The sequence below is a fragment of the Eleutherodactylus coqui genome, chromosome 4 (assembly GCF_035609145.1).
Source record: "Eleutherodactylus coqui strain aEleCoq1 chromosome 4, aEleCoq1.hap1, whole genome shotgun sequence".
NCBI lineage: Eukaryota > Metazoa > Chordata > Amphibia > Anura > Eleutherodactylidae > Eleutherodactylus > Eleutherodactylus coqui.
In genome coordinates, this window is record NC_089840.1 from 107014725 (window position 1) to 107036289 (window position 21565).

The 21565-nt window shown below is 41.6% G+C and overlaps 1 protein-coding gene across 1 annotated transcript in view; it reads right to left on the minus strand.

Moving 5' to 3' along the window:
• Positions 1 to 3157: 3157 nt before the first annotated feature.
• Positions 3158 to 21565, minus strand: part of TSPAN7 (tetraspanin 7) — a 95803-nt gene continuing 77395 nt past the window's right edge. The window contains exons 5-8 of the mRNA XM_066599948.1: positions 20907 to 21062; positions 17731 to 17814; positions 7151 to 7223; positions 3158 to 4177 (exon numbers count right to left, since the gene is read on the minus strand). Coding sequence (XP_066456045.1) covers positions 7155 to 7223; positions 17731 to 17814; positions 20907 to 21062 — 309 coding nt within the window. The 3' untranslated portion in view covers positions 3158 to 4177; positions 7151 to 7154. The remainder of the gene's footprint in view (positions 4178 to 7150; positions 7224 to 17730; positions 17815 to 20906; positions 21063 to 21565) is intronic.

Consider the following 21565-nt stretch of genomic DNA (forward strand, 5'->3'; position numbering starts at 1 on the left):
TCCATAATTCTGGTTCCATGGTCAGTCCACAGCCCATTCCTTTTCACTTGTTCGTCTATTATCACACTGCCCCATACCACAAAGTCGGTGCTTGTTCTTCATTGTTCTTTTATTCCAACTCCAAGGCAGAAGATATCTCAGGGAAAGGCAACACCTTTCATCTCCTCTGCAGTTACCCTATGGGAAGCCCATAAAGTAGTGCTCCACAGGTTTTTAATTAGGGAAGCGGCATGTAAAAAGAAAAAGCAGTTGGAACTCTGTTGGAGTAGCAGCTTAAACAGCGCTTCACCTCTCAAGTATCAGAGGAGTTAGAGTGAGTCCTGAGGAAGCTTGACATAAGATTGACAGAGAAAGCAGAACAGACCATGTGTTGGTCTCAGCAAGTGGTACAGGAGTTTCGGCATCACTTACAGCAGTTATACTCGGAACAGGCTCCGCCAGTTAACTTTTTTTTCTGCTAGACCGTGAGATCACAAAAGATGAAGTTCTGGAGGCAATCAAAACAATGAAAATCAACACGAGACCAGGGGCAGATAGCTATACAATCCTTTATTACAGGAAATATGCTTCCACCTTGTGTAAACCACCTACTAAATTTTTTTTAACTCCAATCGGAACGGTGAATTTCCTAATTGTATTATGTTAACAACTTTCTCCATGATTTCAAAACCTAGAACCCACCAGTTGGAATATTCCATCGACCCATATTCATAATAAATGTTGATAAGATTTTGGCTAAAATCCTTGCCCTGCATCTAAAGACTGGTCTGGGAGAACACATCCACAGAGGTCGGGTCAGCTTCATGCCATGGCCTCAGTTCTCAGGTAATCTGTCAAGGGTATCTCACTAGATGTTTATGTGCAAATGTAGAGATTTGCAAGCTATATTTCTCTCATTGGATATCAGAAAAGCTTTTGATACCACATCGTGGTGCTAACTCTTTGCCATAATCGACAGGTGGGGCTTTTCTTCATGTTTGCTACTTGGCTTAAAATGCTTTATAGTTACCCTAAAGTCTATAATGGATTCTCTTCTGACCTTTTTTCTATAACCCTGGGTACCCAGCAAGGTTACCCCCTCCCACTTTTACTTTTTTATCCTTGCCCTTGGGCCGATGGCCATTTCTATTTGTCATAATTCTAACATTATTCGAGATAGCTGCTGTATACCACAAATTATGTATTTTTGCAGATGACATTTTGTTGATACTGACTGCCATTTCTATCCTTCCCCTCACCTCCTTCAGACTTTGTCCAGCTCCAGGTTTAATTAAAAAAAAAACTCCAAATTGTATGTGTTGAATATAATGCTGCCTTCTGCATTAGCGGTTCAATTTAAGACACACTTTCCTTTTCAGTGAGCTACAGACCACTTGGACCATCTAGGCATTCACTTTACTAATAATCTGGAGACTAGCTCTAGCCAACTATTCCCCTTTGCTAGGATACCTTTGTTTCCTGCTGGAAGACTTGGGCAAGCATCACATATGCCTGGGCCGGGTGCACGCATTGAAAACGACATTTTTGAAAAAGTTACTGTACCTTTTTTGTGTGCTGCTGGTCTCTGTCCCCAACATTACTTAAAAATATTTCAGATATTGGTTACCTTAAATTTCTGGAAAGGAGGCGTTTCCATGGTTAGTAGCACTACCCTATATTGACACAAGTCGAAAGGGGGGGTTAGATGTGCCCAATGTAGCCAAGTATTATCAGGCGGTCGAGTAGCTACCACTGAGCCCCCTTTGTGTCTCTTGTTGGAGGCCCTGGAATCTTACCCGCTGCCATTAGTTGGATTATAGTGGCTTGTGCCTTTTCTCAGTGGTCCTTTATTGATAATCCAATTTTGATGCATTCCATTCAAGTATGGGATTTAGTCAAATATTCAGCCCCAATATGCAGAAATATTCTTCTTTTTCCTCCAGGACTGCATCTTTTTGTTACTTGGAGAGCTGCGAGACTTACCAAAGTAAGTCATTATATGGAATTTTTGGGGGTTAAAACCTTTCCAGTTTTGCAAGAAAAGTACTCCCTACCCATCGGGAGCTTTTTCATGGCTTGCAAATATAACATTTTCATTTGTCCCTTATTAATAATCAAACATCACCTTACCTTCTGACCCCTGTTACTCAGTCTTTTCCTATGGTCCTCTTGGACTCTGTTGTCCTCGCATGTCGTCAGAATTTCATGTTTGACTAGAGGGAGGCCCTTCTTCTTAGGAAACCTTATTGCAGCGAATGACACCTTCTATTCCTTTTGTTATCTTGTCTTTGGCCACAACATGAAAATATATTGTTTCATGATTCTTTCCAAGTCTCTTTTCCTTTTCTTTGTATGTGGTTATCCTCATGTTCTCTTATTTAATATTTTTATTATGTTTCTTCCTTATATGTGTACTTTGGCTTGTATAAATTTTGAAAACTGACACTCATACTCATGGTTGTATTTATTATAGCGTCTTGAAATGTGACCAAGTGTGTCTGTGGAAATGGAGTACTCTGCATGGGGATTCCTTGTCTGTGTCACATTAAAAATGTAATAAAAAAAAAAAAAAAAAGGATTTCATGTTATTTATTAGCTTCCTGCATTTGCAGCCCACAGACTTGCATTGTCTTTCTTCTGCGTGAAAGGGAGTAGCAACCATAAAGTGAGTTAACGAGCTTGTAGCCACGGTGACTGGTGACCAGGCTGCAGCTTCACTGTTCCGCTAACATGAACTACTTTTTTAAAGATAATTAGGAATTTTAAAATAGGGCCACGGTACAACCAACTTAGATTTGAAGTTTTTTTTTAAATTTACATGAGGTCTGCTGTAAGTTTCAAAAGTTTGGTAAAATATGGAACGGGTCAGGTTACAGGAGCAAAACTCTGTTAAGCTCCTGGGCCATTTATCATGATTGCATGACCTAGTGATCGTGGACATTGTGGAGTATGGATAACTGGTAGCTATAAGAAAAAATTAATCAGGTGTCCCATATGGTACCATTCTGATTACACCTGCATGCGGATACTAAAAACTGTACAATAAAATTGAACAAATGGTGACATGATGACCATGGTGACTCAGAATGTAGAAAATGACTGAGATGATATTGGAGCAATCGATTTTGAGGGTGGGTATATACACAAAAGATTGCAATAAAAGTAACACAATGAAGTATCGGTTTGTAGTTCAGTTTATTAATATATATATATATCACAAATGCTCACAATATCAAAGCATTTTCCTCAGCATGCTAGATGGAGACATTATAAGAAAAAGAAAATATTTTCCAGTTCTAGCTTTAAAAAGGTTTGAATATTTCCAATGTCTGTCCTTACCTATACTTAAGTTTTCACACTTTCATGAAAATATCATTTGGTAGCTGTACTTCCAAAGCAACATGTGGAGAACAAAACAGGAGGGACATGAGCTAGGAAGAAAGAAGGGAAGAAATAGGTATGACAGCACGATTGAGGTTAGCTGTACACTAAGATAAAAAAGCATCGATATATTGTCTTCACAGTAAGCAACAACAGTTAGGTAACAGTGAAACACAAGATCTTGGAATTCGAAGCAAAAAATTCACTAGACGAAGATCATTAGCATTAGGCATACAGCACAGAGTAAGAATCCAGGGTGCAGCCTAGCTTTAGGCCTACTGGATGCCATTCAAAGCACAACATAGTTCAACATGACTCTTCAAGTATTGTAATATCACAGATTTATTTTAATCAATGTGGTTTATGGCAAAATGAAAAAAAGTATGCCTTGTAAATAAATATATAGAGATATATATATATAAAAAAGATTAGATAGGCTATATTTATTTTTCATGTACTGATTTATATAAATGTGTGAAACATTTAATAAACCGTTGGTAAGGACATCTTAGTCCCTTCGTTTGTATCAGCCACTGCATGCACAGCCAGGTCGAGGCAGTTAATGGATTATCATAGTAACAATACAACTACAGTATGACTAAAGAACACACAGAGTGCCATCATACGAAAAGCCTTCCCGGAAGGAAGTGTGCAGTTAGACACTATATAGGCTACTCTTCATGGCACAACTTTACTGGAACGGATGGTTACACTACAAAATGGGAACACGGAGTGCTTGGTAAATGTGTTGTGTGCTCTAACATTCTGTAAATTTCTTCTTGATTCCTTCAGCTCCTGATGTAATAATGGGTGGATCCTAGGGGGAAAAGAAAGTAATCAACATCATAAACTTTCCACTAAATATATTAACCTTGTTTTTAACTAAAAATCAAAAGTAACAATGGCATTATTATAATCTTGTTTACAATTAGGGCTTATGTAGACGGCCCTATACATGCCGCAATCCGTCAGACTCTGTATGTATGCAGGTATTCTCCCGTAGATATATGGCACCCAATGGACCCTATGGAATCTGGCAGAACAAAACCCTTGACATCAAAGGCAACTGTAGATACTATAGTGTGCCATGAACCTCTACGGCAGCCCTATTATAGCTTCGTACATGAGTCCTTAAAGGGGTATTTCCATCTCAGGGACCCTACTTCAATAGACTGCAAATAGGAAACTGAAACACTTACCAATGGCATTTCTTTTTCAAAAATGCCCTGTTAAAATTATTAACTGCTCTTTGCTAGGGAAACCAACCACCTCTGTTTTGGGGCGCCTCAGTTTCCAACCTGTAATATATTGGAATGGGGTTTTCAAGATTAGAATACCCTATTAATATGCAAGCATCCACTGTGGGTTCTATATGGTAGGGCTTGTAGGTCAGAACACCCTGGAGGTAGGTCTGATATCTTTGTAGCTTTGACAGAGTCAGAGTTTAAAATACTGGAAACAAGGCGTGACCTGAGGAGCAATAAAAGCAGCATGGGTCCGGATCCATGAACGATAGGTTTAACCCCTCTTGTTTATTATGTACCAGAGAGAAAGACGTTTCGAAGCATGTAAACCTCTTCCGCAGTTGTGCTGGAGGTACACATCTATGTGGAGTACAAGTAAAGAGAGGTCAGCAGACGTCTGACATCCTACACTCCACATAGATGTGCGCCTTCAGCACTAATGCAGAAGAGGATTGCATACCTTGCTAGTACATAATAAACAAGAAGTTAGGGTAATCCGTCTGGACTCGTGCTTCTTTTATTGCTCATCAGGTCGCTCCTTATTCCCAGTATTTTTAAGCTTGAAATCTCTCAGTTCGCACATACCACCTTCAGGGGAAGCGTCCGTCTAGAATACACCTTATTTCTCATCCAAATAGGTCCCACTGTAACTCACAGTTGGAGTATCAACATCTCTTTTTTGCATGCCCTCAGGGGTGCTCCACCCGATTTATTTCTCTGGCATTATCTATCTTTGTTGCTTTGACACAGTATATTGTGCTTTATGAATAGTTATGTCTACATGTAAAAAAAAAGATTTTAAAAATTGCACTGATAAGTAGTTTTTGCACTGACAGAAGCAAAGGCTAGATGGCAGACAACTGAACGGTATCTGTGGAGGGTCGGGCACAAGGTTTTGAGGCATGCATGTGTCTATGACATACTAAATAATAGTAACCTACCCAATATGCTCTTCTACGGCTCCAATCAAAGAAATGAGATGAAAAAACAACATGCAATGCTGCTAGGACAAGCTACACTCCCTGGTACTGGCAGAGTAAAGGCTGAAGTTTATGACTTTCTACGTAGCCTTGCAGGTAGTATTTTTAAGAGTTCATCAATGGCTAAAAGGAGATATTCCCAAAGGATGGATTTCAGTAGACTATCCCATCAGTTCCTGATTCATGGGGCTCCAACGCCCAGAATTTTTAGAATGAAGGCTGGATACATGTTCCTGCACTGTAATGTCCCCAGCCACTTGCTGTGCAGAGAACCGCAGCACTGCCCCATTCACTTGAGTAGAGTGGTGTTCCGGTTCCTGGATGGGAGTGCTGCTCTACAAGGGAGGAAAAGGAGAGGCCTGACTTGTTATGATGGGCATACCCCTTTAAAAGGGTCACTCCAATGATTTTTTTTTGTTATTTATGTAGCTAGCTCCCCTCAGTATATTTAAATGAGCTAGTGTTACCTTGGTCAGTTATTCCTTCTAATCTGAAATTATTTTCCTCAGATTACACAGATTTCCACAGAAACTGGCTGGAGAGGGACACAGACACTCCTGACACAGTTGCGAATTACGATCACACAGCTCCTGTCACACGGTTATAGTACGGGAGATCACAGCTCATCCTCTTGCCTATATACTTATGGGCTGTAACTTATTAAGGTGACTATAGAAGGTAATAATAACTACAATGTCCCCCTAGCAGGCAGAAATGGTATATTTTTTAGCTAATGCTGTGCTGATGCATCATGGGAATGACTGAAAGCAATTTTTTCACTATCAAGGTGATGTTGGATAAGCATCAGACAGGAGACTGCATTGCATAGAAGTGGGTGCAATAGAAGACCTCCAGAGTGTACCAGACAATCAGGTGAGTGAGGCTGGGATGAAAAAAATGTGTTTTTGCTAGAATGATGCTTTAAGCCTGATAAAAGAGTGCACAATAGGATAAAGATGAACTAATAATTAACCCTTTTCAATCCATTTTAGGAGTCAGGTTTGCTAGGGGGCTTGCAGTTTATGCCATTATACAACGGCGCCATCTGCTGGCTAAAGCCAGTTATTACATGCCAGGGCACGATAGAGATCCACGGGCAGTGGAGTGGCCAGCAGAACACTAAGTATACCCTGTCAGACATCTTTCGACATCGGCGCTGTACAGGCTTCAATGTTTATGTGGTAAGATGTCTGACACTCGCCCTGAAAGGGTTAAATGACCAACTAGTATATATTTTTCCCATTTCTATGCATTTAAGCCAAATCTACAAAAACAATATCCTGCATTTTTACCAACACACTATATAACTACCAATACCGCATTAAGAAAATTACATTCACGCGGCTTCCTATCTTACAGATAAAAGAGCATTAATAGATAAATTGCGGCAGCGGTATAGGCAGGCGCCTCGCATACACAAGTACGGCCGGGCACATTACCAGCTGAATTGATTAGTTTTAAATCACAGCATTTGCTTCAGCAATTTAAAACCAAATACAATTCACAGCTTGTAAATGAAGAGGATGGTAGTGGCCTATTGCTAGACAGGGAAAAAAGGAAATTTACCATGTTACACCATCTCGTACTGATTTGCAGTGATAAACCGGGAAAGACAGCACGCCAACAGCATTCCAATCAGCTGCAAGACAAAGGAGCGCAAGACATACATTAGACAGCAATCATGTACCATTTTATCAGCATAAATACCATGCATTGTCCCTGTAGGTCCATCACTAGGTTTTAGAACAATTCTGTATATAGAGGTGCGTTCTATAAGAAAACACAGCTAGAGGGGTTATCACACCAAAAACATTAATCACACATACACAGTATAGTTTAACCAAGGCAAGGATACAGAAGATTTCAGATAGATACCCCCTTGTCAATGTGGTGGTCATGGGTGCCCCAAGCCTTTTTGCTGCCTGAGGTAAAGTGTAAAATGTACCTCCCCCAACCACAAAAATCCCCACTCATTTTACAGGTACTGAAAGCGCCAAGACACGAGACACCAACACATATTTTAACCAGTGAGACTTGTCTGAGTAAAAGCTCCCCCAGTAGTGGCAACGATAGTAATAGTGACCCCCTTAATGGTCCCAGTAGTAGTACTGACCCCGTTAATAGCGTTATAGTAGTAAATGTGACCCCCTTAGTAGTAATATTGACCCCTTTAGTCTCTCAGGTAGTAATAATGCCCCCCAATAGTGGCCCCAGTAGTAACAGTGACCCCACTTTATGGCCCCAGTAGTAATAGTGACACTGTTAATTACCCCAGTAGTAATATTCACCCCATTAGGGGCTCCAGTAACAATAGTGACCCCATCAGTGGCCCCAGTACTAACCTTGCCCCTGTTAGTGAACCCAGTAGTAAATAGTGACTCTGTTAGTGGAGCAGTATTAATAGTGCTCTGTTAGGGACCACTGTAGTAACTGATACCTCCATAGTAGCCTTGGTTTTAATAGTGTCCTCCTTAGTAGACTGCTAACCGGGCAGTAGCCCAACACCATCAGGCATTTAACTCACTCAGTCTATAGCTCTGGTCTGCTGTCCGCCACTGCAGTATTCAGATAATCACTCCTGACCTCTCCTCCAAGCATCTGCGCTGCGTACAGGATGGCGACGGCATCTGCGTGCAGGACCGCACATACTGGAGTGAGAGTTCAGGGGTCATAGACTGATTACAGCAGTGCCACCGGACTGGAGCGACGGACAGAATGAGTTAAATGTGTTATGGTGTCCAGTCGCTGCCCGGCCAGCTCACAATTATTTTTTTATTATGGCCCATTAAAAAATCACAAGCTGGATGGCAACCTTAGCAACACCCCTCTGAGGTCCTGCAGCCTGCCGCCTGAGGCCACCTCATAGCAGGGGAACTACTGGTTAGAGTATATACAAAGATACAGAATCAAAAACAAAGCATACTCACAAGAGGTAATCATTGGAGCAATAGCATAAGATAATGTATGAAGTAATTCTCCAGTCACACATTACCAACTTTTATCATACAAGGTGTTCTTGGCATCTTGGGTTTTATACTGTCTAGTTTTTCCTTTCTTGTATTTCCACAACACAATGTATGCTACTTCATACATGTTGTGCTATCTGGTCATAGTTATTGCTATACACTGGAGAACTGAGAAATGTCTGGGATAGAATAGATCATTTAGTGTTGTCTGGGATGATTTAGTGAATCCTGCACTAAGCAGGGGGTTCGACCTGATGACCCTGGAGGTCCCTTCCGACTCTGTCATTCTATGTTTAATTGCTGGGGGTCCACCTGCAGGAATCCCAAGAATGGTAAACCAATGAATTTAGCATATGTGAGACCACCAGTCCATTCACTTCTATGGTACTCTGCATAATGGTTTAGGAGGGATAACATTTTTTGCATTTATTTTACCCAGCATGCGTTGTATCCGCTAAGTGATTTCTAAACATTCCAGATTATCAGATGAACACCCTAAAAGGCCCATTTGCACGCAACAATTATCACTCAAAATTCTCTCAAAATGACGGCTTTTGAGCGATAATCATTGTGTGTAAATGCTACCATGGTTTACTTTTCGGTCGAACACTGACTTTTAGGTGAGAATAAAATCCATTGTTCTGCCGGAGAGTAGATAACAGGGACCGCAAGTTGTGTTCTACATGGAAGTGCTGATTACATTGTATTCAGCTTGCAGCCCCCCGGCAGAACAAAGGGGCTGTACGCAGATAACAGACCACCTGCTGTTCTCTGCATACAACTTTTGAAGGCGCATTTATATGCAAATGAAGGTAATAAGATGCTAATGGGCATTAGTGCCCACTAGCAGCTTATGCAAAATGACCGCTAAAACTGTCAATCTCCCTATCTTTTAAACTATCATCTTTGTGTACAAATGGGCCTTTAAGTGGGTACTCCAGCCTAAAACATTAATCAACTATGCACTGGTTAGGTGATAAATAATTGATCACTGGGGTCTCTGTCTTCCCCTGACCTACAACTGCAGCAAGGAGGAATCTTAATGGCATGTTGACGGAGCACGTATGTTGCTGCTCTGTTTCTAAGGCTATGGGACGGATTGAAACCTCAGCACAATGGCCAGCACACCCCTGATCTAACATCTATTACTACCCAACAGAGGTATCACTAGGCATTTTACTTTGGGGACTCTACCCAAGATAAGACACATATTGGATGACCCACTTATCAGCATTTTGTTAAACTTTATTTCATTTCCTTAACTCACAGCTGCAGCGTATGTGGTGAATATCCTTAATCCTCCTCCCTGGCGTAGCACCTCAGGTATTGTTCTGACTAAACTGGTGTACTCCCAGCCTGGGACAGCACAGTGTGGCTGCACATTTGTTTTGTGCATATGGAAGCCGTTGCTGTCCATACATTTTAGTGTCTGTGGCACAGGAACAAGTGTCCCAGCTTACAAGCAGCACCAGTTTGTCCTTTTCAAGTCGGACTTGCTAGGTTCTTTTTTGAGTCTTAGACTATCTGAACCAAATGATTTGCAGCATTATTGTGTATGGGGCATAGAAGGGGCCATAATTACTTAGTGGGGGCCTAAAAGTGGCATCTACTGTGTGGGGCCAGTAAAAGATACAAAAAGTGGCAACTAATATCGTGTGTGGCACAAAGACAGCCACCATTAGCGCTGGGGGCCCTGTGAATGGGGAGTTTAAATGGAGCACGTTGGAAAAGTAGGGAGTCTGGCTGTCTGGGCAGCAAACGGTAGATAGGAGTTGGGTCTGGAAGAAATGAGTCTCAGACGAACGAAAAGAAAGTGAAAACTGAACAACTCCAAATCAGAGAAGACATCAACTCTGTGCAACTGGATTCATTTATACAGTTTGCAGAGTACGTGTGTAAAAATAGTGCCTACCAGTATATGGTCACTGTATGGTGGTAATATTTATTTTTGCATGGTGCTTTTTTTGTGAGAGTAATATGTGATTGTGGTCTGGCAGTATTATTCAGCTCTTATATAGCGTTACTACTAGTAATGTTGGCTTTGGTTTTCTTCAGTAACAGCATGATGGTACTATGTATGGTGATAAGATTTGTTCCTTTTACAGTGGTATTTGGTAACTGTATTAGGATTACGCTTCTACATATAATGGTATTTTTGAAGAGCTAAATTAGTCTAATTTTCATTATAAAGTATATCCAGGGACAGTGTAGGTTTGGGGTTTTTTTGCCAAAAAGTTACATTTGGCGTAACTGTGTGACCATTGAGATCATCGCAGCTCCACAAAAAATAGTACCCGCTCTCAGAAGAGAGGTGAGATATTGTGAAGAAATGGACATGCCACCAGGAATAGGTAGCAGTGACCTATCCTTGGAGTAGGTAATGTGTGGAGCACTGAAAAAGGGTTTTTACAGTACATATATTTAAAACTTATTTTTACTTTTTGCAAATCCCTTTTATATGCTCCCCCCAACAGGAGAACTTATTAAATTCTATGACTGTAGTGTTTAATCGGTATGACCAAGGAAAAAAAATCAAAGCAAATCCTTAATCTGTTACAACAGATGGAACTAATTTCCACTGGTCGGAACTAATTGATTTATTAACATACACAGAACCCTAATCCTCGGTGATTGACTTTCCAGGTTGCATCAAACAATTATGGTGAAACACGTGTGGCAGATTTGTTGTAGAAATTTCTGCAATGGAAAATCTGTTTGATTAATCTGAAATGTGTTGTTTCTGTAGCAAGGACATGGATTTCTGCAAGCCCCGATTCAGGTGAGCAGGACATTCGCAGAACTTTCTGCAACGTGGAAGTTCAACCTTATTGTCCATGGCTACTTTAATGCATAACAACCACCCTTGGAACAACGTCTTGTAGAAATTTGGTACAGGACAATGGATCCTCCGTTTCTTGGTTCTCTGAAATGTTGGAAGGGGTTTGCTGTTGCTTAACAGTACCCCAGTCAGAGACAACAAGCTGAAGGGGAATATAGCGCTCCAGAAAATGCTGTAAAGGTTCGATATCAATCTATTAAATGCCATATTGTAGTCAGTTCTTTTGAGCGCCGTGAAAACACAGTCTATAAGCAACTGCCACATATTCTGCTGCACGGCTGTAATTATAATCACCGGAGGAGTGCGAAGCAAGGGGAGACATAACCAATGTCTCTAGGGAAATACACTGTACTACAAAAAGGAATTGGACACCTGAGCAAGAATCAAAAGTGGTACTTATTCCCATAAGATAATATTTAGTGGGGCTTCTTTGGCCCTAATGACACTGGATACTCTTTGTGGCATACTTTCTGCTAACGTTTAGGTCGGGACTCCGTGCAGCCAGTCCATTCATGGAACATCAATATCCTCAAACCAGAGTTGGATATGTGACCAGGCACGTTGTCTTGTTGGGAGTATGGCCGACCATTCCCAGAGTATTGCCACATTGTCAGCAGCACATTATTATATAGAATGTCAAGCTACATCGTCGGGCTCATGGTTCTTGCAACTACAACGAACGGACCGAGACCGTGCCACGTAAAACATTCCCAGACCATAACGGAATCTCCATCGTACTTAACTGTTAGCACAACACAGTCAGGCAAAATGCATTCCCCAGGCTCCTCCACACCCAGGTACGTCCATCTGATGTGAAGATGGAGTAGCGGGATTCGTTACTCCATAGAACGTTCTTCCATTGCTCAACCATCCAATGATTAAGCTCTTTGCACCAGTGTAGTTGGTCTGATGCATCTTTTTTGACAGAACTCGTCAGACGTTTGCTGGATGAATGGAGGGAAATACCAGCTGGAGTGTATCAGATGTTAGTAGAAATTATTCTAAGATTATCCAATGTCATTAGGGCCAATGGAGCTCCACTAAGTATTAACATATGTAAATAAATACTACTTTGGATTCTTGCTCAGGTGTCCAATTACATTTGGTGGGATAGTATATAGAGACTTAGAATATTTTTTACCTTTTTTAATTGCAATATGGGTCAGTGAATGATCAGAGGAGGATATCAAAGTGTCTGTTCAAACTTGTGTTTTTCGTTTCCTATCCAGTATTATGGTACTTTTTATGACTAGTCAAGTGTAGCGCAAAACCGAAAATGGAGGAAGCTGGCCCTTAGGGTTGTCGAGGGACGTAAACAACAACAACAAAAAGGTAATCTGCAGCCCTATTCTTGTTGCCAAAAATAAAAAATTGAGAGACCCCATAAGAAGTCCATAAGAGCCACTGAAATTCCTTTGAAATCAGATCCAACATACTGTGGCTTTCATGGATTGATTAGGAATAAAAGCCAAGGCGATAATAATTGCTAATACAGTACTTCTTAGTTTAATTTTTATTTCAGAGCACATTCCCCTGTAATGTAATAGAACGTGACCTGGAAAGTAAGAAAAAATAAATCGTACAAAGAGGATATAGAGGTCTCTCATAAAAAACAAAAAGGGCTCTCAGAAGCATTATTTTAGGGCTTTAATTGTGCTGGTTGTGAGGTTATATTTAGAGATGAGCGAGCACCCAAATGCTCGGGTCACGTTATTCGAGTCGAGCTTTTCGTAAAAGTCAAGAGCTCTACTCGAGTAACGAACCCCATTGACTACAATGGGAGACTGGGGCATTTTTGTATGAGGGACGCCGGGTGCTGAGCTATTTTTTTTTTTCCTAGTCTCTCTCTCTGTCTCTCTCTCTCTTTAATGCTCAAGGACTATATTCTATATAACAACAAGCATATATGATCTAGATTTCTCTTGTTTATTCCCTTTTTGTTGGCTGTGATTAATAAACTACTAACACTTCTATGTTTAAAGGCATTCTTACTTTGCAGAATTTTCACACCTGCCTAAAACTTTTGCACAGCACTATATCTATCTGTTTGAGTGCGTACGTTATATAGGGAATAGACTAGGAAGGAGTCATTTTGCTTACAGCTATCCAATTTCTTTGATCAGTTTTAGGCCGGTCTCACACGACCAGCTTTGAATTGCAGGCTCTGTTATTGCTGTCCACGTGGCCAATCCACAGTAATACGAGAGCAATGAAAGGCATGTAGTTTTGAAGTTTCCTTCACGCCTGTGTGTAGGAATTGCGTATTCTGCGAGCGGAAGAAAAATCACAGCATGCTCTATTTTAGCACAGATTCCGCACGGACGAGCTCCGCTGATGTCTACGGATGTGTGTGACCTGCAGGCCATATGTAATTAATATTGCGTATGGGCGACGGAATCACTCGGAACTTGCTGGGATACCAGGTTGAAAAGCCAGGAGAGGGGGAGAGTGGGGAAAAGAAAAATTCTGTCTCGGCAGTCGATTGTGCAATGTTCTGATGTCATTCCATGCATGCGAGTTTTCTTCCCCGCAGACTATACGCTGTCCATATGTGTATATCCACGCGTAAAACTGCACAAGCGGAATCTGATCTGTTTGTGTGAGCCCGGCCTTAGCAAGGGACCAATCATTTAAACTTGCTGAAAAATTTAGTAATGCAGATTTAGTTATAGACCTGACTGGTGTTAAAACCTGGGTTTACAGCTAATATTTCCATATAGCTTGCAGAAAGACCATGTGTCGAATTGTTGAATTGTTATTAGACACTGGATATAATATTATTATATACACACACATATTCTATTATAAATATGCCACCAACATGAGGTTAGTGCGTTATCAATTGGTGCTGCACTATGTTATCTTACTGCCCCCTGCTGTAATTGAGGTAACTGTGGTCTACCACTCTGATAGTTCAGATAATAGAGCAGGCCATGTGTCACCCGTATACATTAAATTATTCAATTCATGAACTGATTTTTTATGAGGGGTAATTTTTAATTTTATTTAAGACCAATGTTTCAATAGCCAGTCTTAATAGGATCCCTATTGGCGCACAGGGTAGCCACGCCCCTGACAAGCTACGCCCCCTTTTCAGAAAAGTGGCGTGGTGTGGCACAAATCTCTAAAAAGTCCAAAAAAAATTTGCAAGTAGGGTTTATGCCAAATAATGTTACTTTTCTACACCAAAACCTATTTATAAAAGCTTCCCCTTGATCTCCTTGAGAGTGTATTGATTCAGTGAAACTCCTGGGGTGTTTAGGGGTTGTAGCATTTAGACTACATTCCATTGCAGTCTTATCAATGTGGCCAAACATGGCTCTCCATTAATATCCACAGTCTTGTCTTATGGCTCTTTGCCAGAATCCTGATGTTAATTTTCTAAATCAGCAGAGCATCTACAAACACATAACAGGTTAATCAGCTGGGGTTTTAAACAGGTAATTACATTTAGTGATCTTATTAACCGACCATTTATATAATGCTTAGAAGACAGGGGAAATTCAAGATTAAAAACTGGCGACATGGTTGATCTGCACTGTTTGGGTTAATTGTTAGCTGTGATCCCGCTCTGTCATACGTACCGGCTGGAAAGACATGATAGACCATGTAGGTGCTCATTCATATCTGCCATAGTGGCTTGTCAAACAAATACCGGAGCGTTCTCACTGTCTTGGTACTACAGTTACAGAACTACTAAAACTGTAGTTATCCGGATTATAGATGGTAACGAGATTTTATGTGCACAACACACTATACCTTACATTGTGTACCTAGTAATGATACTATAAGGCCTTAGTCAGACGGGCGTTTTTTGCCGCGATTTGCGCATGCGCATGCGTCCGGCGATTTTATAAAACCATTGCTTTGCAATGGTATCGGACACATGAGCGCTTTTTATGCGCTCGTCCGATAAATTATAGAACAGAAATCGCAGATCGCACCTATCTGCGATCTGCGATTCCTGTTCTCTTCTCTATATGCGCTCAATGGGGCCGGCGGCAGCAGCGCCGACCCCATTGAGAACATATAGTAGACAAATCATTCTTCTCTGCCACAGCTGTAACAGCAATGGGCTGCCGGCGTGCGCGGGGTGAATTGTCGGGAAGGGCTTAAATATATAAGCCCTTTTCTGCAATTCATCCTAAAATGTGTTAAAATAAAAAAAAATTGTATACTCACCTTTCCGCTGCAGCCGGAGTCCAGCCGCGGCCGCTGTCAGTTCTCCTGAACTGCTTCTCGGCACTATTCAGCCGGCGGGGCTTTAAAATCCCCGGCTGCTGAATGATCTGCCTCTGATTGGTCACAGCCCTTACCAATCAGAGGCAGGTTTCACTCACACACCCATTCATGAATGGGTGAGTGACTGCTGCCTCTCAGCGCTGAGCCAATCAGGGGCAGGTCTGACTCACATCCATTCATGAATTCATGAATGGGTGTGAGTGAGACATGCCTCTGATTGGCTCAGCGCTGAGCCAATCAGGGGGCAGGTCTGACTCACACCCCCTTCACACCCACTGCAGGACGGCCGCGCGGAGCTCCGGCTGCCGGGAGAAGGTGAGTATATATATATTTTTTATTTTTACACATTTTAGGATGAATTGCAGGGAAGGGCTTATATATTTAAGCCCTTCCCGACAATTCATCCGGGGCTCGCCCGCAGCACATTGCTTTAAATGGAGCCGGCTCTATTGCCGTCTCCATTGAATGCAATGCGCTGGACAGCTCCGGCCCGTTTCTAATGAAACGCGGCTAGGAGCAGATTTTCGGGCGATTTGCGGGCGACTTGTGCGCACCGGTCACGCGATTTGCGGATGCGCATCCATCATGCGATCCGCAAATCGCGTGAAAAAACGCCCGTGTGACTAAGGCCTAAGACTGACTTATATGTTCATTGCGTCATTTGTTTGCCTACTGGGTTGTTAAAACTTCATAAAAAGTTTTGAAGACTTAAGTCTTGTCTCGCCATCCGAATATAAAAATTAGTAAGGCCCTGGGGTGACCTATTAGCTTGCACTCCGATGTTCATACTAATTACCATCAGCATATTAGGCCGGCAGCACCCACTTCATACTACTATTACCCCCCCCCCCCCCCCTATCTCCTAGGCCATAGTGCACCAAGTTTGTGTGTGCGCCAGAGATACCCCTTCAGGGGTGCTCTGCACTACTCTTCTCTTCGGTCTTACTCTACATTGCTCCCAGTCTGGCATCCAGATATTACGGACACGACAGGTTGTTCATTCTATCACCGTCATTTAAGATCCATAGAGGGTCAATATTAATACTTTCCTCCCTGAGACTTTAATGCATTAGGATTTATGGATCATTGCAGGATATTGAAGTCACCATCTTTAAATACAGCCTAGCTGTAAGAATCTATATGGAATTAACTTACCGTATGTAAAACGGAGCGGCTCTGATTTATTGGCTAAATGTAATTAAATAGCTAACGCTTTTACTGTATATTCAATTAGTAGCCACTCCGACTAATTGTAACAAGCAAAATCAAATTCAAGACAAACCTACCTGTTAATACATCTTCATTAAGAGAAACTCAAGCAATGCAGACAATTTATACTTCTTCTCACATACTGGCAGGGCCAACATTAGGGCTCTACAGGTAGTACGGCTGTCTGGGCCCAAACCCATCTGTGAGATGCCACCAGCCCATTACCATCTACATGCTGAATGATGGCTACAAAGCTACACTCATAAAATGAGAGGGTCCTATTTACAGGCAATGATGTGCAGCTCTATTTCCCAACCTGTTGCCCTTTATTTTACCTAAAAATAGGGGACTATAGTATCCGAAATTAAAAAAAAAAAAAAAAAGTTTTTCTCTTTTTTAACTGGCTGACTTCTAGACGTTGACAACCTTACAACCAGTATGAAGATCTCAGTAGGATAGATAATAAATATCTGGGTGCTGTGCTCAGTGGCTACCAACATTACAGGCTATGTGTATTACTAACATTACCAATAGAAATCAACGACAATCCCAATATGCTAACATAGCATGCAAGGCCAAAAAAGCCATATGTCCATCCAGTTCAGACTATTATCATGCAATGCTGATCCAGAGTATGGCAAGAAAAAAAACCAACAATGTTAGTAACACTTGAGGTGTATCTGAGGCTTTTAAAAGGAGTTTGCAGTAATCTCTGTATTTTCCCTTTATATTACCCTTCAGAGTAAGCACTCGGCACTGGGCCCTTTGGCATAAGGAGCCCCACGTGAGACGACCAGACCTATGAAGGATGTGGACGTTGCGGTTCCTGTTACAGATTACAAACTTAAATCGAATTGGTCAAACTTGCTACAAAATTAAATTATTCCTACCTGTGAAAATGCAATTCCAAAAGCCACGCCAGCTATGATCCCCATATTAGTTTCCATGAAGTCAGTGACCAGTTCATAGCAGCCCTGAAATCACAAGAGAAAGATTTAGAAGAAGCCATATGCTTATACAAACTGAATAGCTGCACAGAAGAGATGAGGACAACTTTAAAAATGATAGTGGATCTATCAGCGGATTACGCTGCACTTCATGTGTTCCGGTTCACTTGCCTGCAGGTCCATACTCCGGATAGCCAAAACACAACAAAGTTTTTTCGCCATTCAGAAAGGAAGAGCCATAGAAGAATACAGCAGATGCATAATCATGGGGCTATTCCAGGAATTAAACATTTCTCACCCTTGGGATTGCAGAAGAGAACCAGAGTAGTGCGCTCGGCCACCTCTGGCTGTCCCATACAGCTCAGTGCAGTGGCAGCAAGCGGGCAGGGCCAACACTCCATTCAACCTCCGACCCTTTATGGGCATGTAGTAAGGAGGAAAAAAGGAGACAGAGTACCCCACTTTTGTGATTGGTGAGGGTCCTAGTAATGGCGAATACCCATCTAAGAGGCTCATACACATTAGTCGAAAACAGATTAAAAAGGTATGATGTCAACAAAAACTTTCATTCGTCAGGTGAAATTTAACATTTTTTAGCCAACCAATGACAGACTATCATCGATTAGTGAAGCCGTCAGTTTTTAGGATTTCCATACAATTGCCAGGTATATGAACAATCGCTCCGAGAAAGAATGTTCCACAGTGATAAATGACTCCTCCTTCCTCCAGCATAACTGAACGTGTACGGCCCGTCTGGACGACTAGAACTGCCAATATAACATGTGTAAGGCTCCTTCAGCAAAGTAACCGTTCATTAGAACATTTTCACTGAATGATTGTTCAAGCCATCAACCTACGTCTATGTAATGTGTGTGGCCAGCCTTATCTGCTGTATATAAGAGGGGAGCGCTCCTCCCTGTTCCTCATTGTCAGCCCTCTATAATACCCCTCACAGCACCAAAACCAACAAGGACATACTGCATGACACTCCTTACTGTGTCATAAGGCTTACTTCTTGAAGGAAACCTGTCATCACCTACGAGGACCATAAACTAAGATGTGTGGGGGGGGGGGGGGGGGAGGCAGGTCTCAAGGAACCCAGGGATGTGCTTTACATATTTGTCCAGAAATTACATACTTTTTTGAATTTTTTTTTCTAAATCGCTGCATTCAAAGTGCTAGAACTTTTTTTATTTTTCCATGGACGGAGCTCTGTGAGGGCTTGTTTTTTGTGAGACGAGCTGTAGTTTTTATTGGTACCATTTTGGGGTACATACGGCTTTTTTGTTCACTTTTATTGTGATTTTTGGGAGGCAAACTGAGAAAAAATAAGCCTCCGTTTTTTAGGGGTTTTTATTTTAAGCTTTTTGCTGTGCAGGATAAAAAGCGTGTTCAATTTATTGTACGCATCGTTACAGATATCTGTATCTAGTGTCCTGTTGGCATGGCAATCAGGCGAGCTCTCCACGAAATCGCGAGAGTCTGATGATGTCACAGAAGGAGCGGTCCCTCTGTGAACCCTTTACATGCCGCAATCTACATAGATTGCAGCAGGGGAGGGGATAACAGCAGGGGTTGCTGCTCTGATGCACCCCCGCTGTTGCAGCGGGAGGCCGGCTATCAGTGACAGCCAGCTCCCGCTGCCAGATAGCGCAGCAGTTCTTCTGATCTTGCACTATCCCCAGGACATAAGTGTATGTCATGTTACGTTAAGTACTCCTCTGCCAGGATGTACATTTACATCCTGTGGTGGGAAGGGGTTAAAAGGGAATCTGTCTGTTCTGCAGGCATGATGTTGTAGAGCAGGAGGAGTTGAGCAAATTAATATGTAATTTTATAGTTAAAGATTCAGTATAACTTGTATTTTATTCATTTATATCTCTGCCCATTCTGCTCTGCACAGTCCAATGGGCGGAGCTATCAGTGATTGACAGGTTTCACTGTACGCCCCTAAGGATAGGTCATCAATAGTAAAATTCCCAGAGAACCCCTTTACGTGTAGTAAAATAAAAAAAAACATAAATGTCAGCATTGCCTTTTGGGTTTTGTTTTACGGCATGCATGATAGACATGCTCACTATATTCTGCGGGTCCGTACAATTACGGTCATACCAAAATTATATGGTTTTTTTTAAACATTTTTAACTTTCTTTTAAAAAATAGCCTCTCCCACCTTTAAAAAAGAAAAAAATATATAGCTATATTCTGAAGCCCATCACTTTTCTCTTTTTCCGTCGATGGCGCAGTCTGAAGGCTTTTATTTTCTAGCAGAACAAGCTGTAGTTTTTCTAGGTACCATTTTTAGGTACATCCAATTTTTCAGTAACTTTTTATTCAATTTTTGGGGGGCAACTTGGTGCTCATAAAACAGCTATTGGAGTGTTTTTTGTATTCTTACGACGTTCACCATGCGCGATGAATCAGAAATTAAATAGTTTGGACTTTTAAGGACTTGGCAATACCAATTATGTTCTTTTTTCCTGCTTTTATTTTTTATTTGTAAATGGGAAACGAGGGGAAGGGGGAGTGTGTGTTAGGTTTTATGAATTAAAAAATGCAAATTCTAGGTTTGTAAAACTTTTGTTAACAGTTACATTTAAGGGTTTTTTTTTAGTCTCGGTAGGGCCAAAAAACGCATGTGTCCTTTTATATACAATTCTTTGCTGCTGTTCATAAATTTTCATCTTGGTATTCGGGAACTGACAACGTTTTGATGTTTGCACCGACGCAGCAAAACAAAAGTTGTAGCTTCCACCATTTTGGGGTATATAAACATTAGCGTTTAATTCTTATGAATTTAACTTCATTCCAAGTCACCGCCTGCGTGATCGGCTCGGTGTAATTTCCTAAGGCTCTTCATGTATTATGTTAGAGGTCCTGGAAGAGGCTAATGGGGAATGTGCAGCTGATACGCTGTACTGACGGGCATTACACCAGACTCTACTGCTGATGGTGCTGCGGCTGCAGTCTTGTTAGCAGGAAGAAAATGATAGGTTTCTCTGGAATGACGGAATGTTTAATTATCTAGCAGCTGTAACCTCCTACAGATGTTGCATTAAATACATTTTACTGCAAATAGATGCCTTCAAGGAAAGCAAAATTATAGCCAAAGTACTCACCCTCTGATACACTTTTGTTGGCGCAATGGTCATATTGCGCATATCTGATGGATTGCAGTCGCTCATATTGGAGCAGCAGCTGGGTGGGATACCATGTTCATGGAAATAAATGCTGCTAGTCCAGTTGGTGTAGCTCTGAACACCACAGCAACTCAACTGCAAAAAGAGAGAAAAATGAGAAGTATGTATATAACGGCAACAGATACTAGGTGATCATTGTGGTGAACAGGAGCCCGCTACCACCCCAAAAGTAACTTAGTGTCGTGTATTACATTACATGTAAAGGACTTTGGGTCCTTTTACATTGGAGGATTGTCGGGCGCTAAAGCGTCTGACAGTCACTCTAATGATAAACGCTCTTCTGCCTTCAGCATTGTTGTGATACTATGACCCAAAGTTTTTTTTTGTTTTTTTTTAAATCGTTCCATTAGTGGTAGGACTAGGGTTTTGTGCGCTAAATTATGGGTCAATCATTTTTGTACCAGCTTTCGCTCTCCTAAGGGCGTTGCTATGGAAAGTGCAGTCCCGCTGTCCACGAGCGGAGAATCATAGCGATTCTCCGCTTGCGGGATTCAAATCAAGGCATGCCGCGATTCTCCGCGATAAGCCTATCTGTCAAATAGGCTCACCGCAGAGAGAGGACAGCGCCCACCCATGCC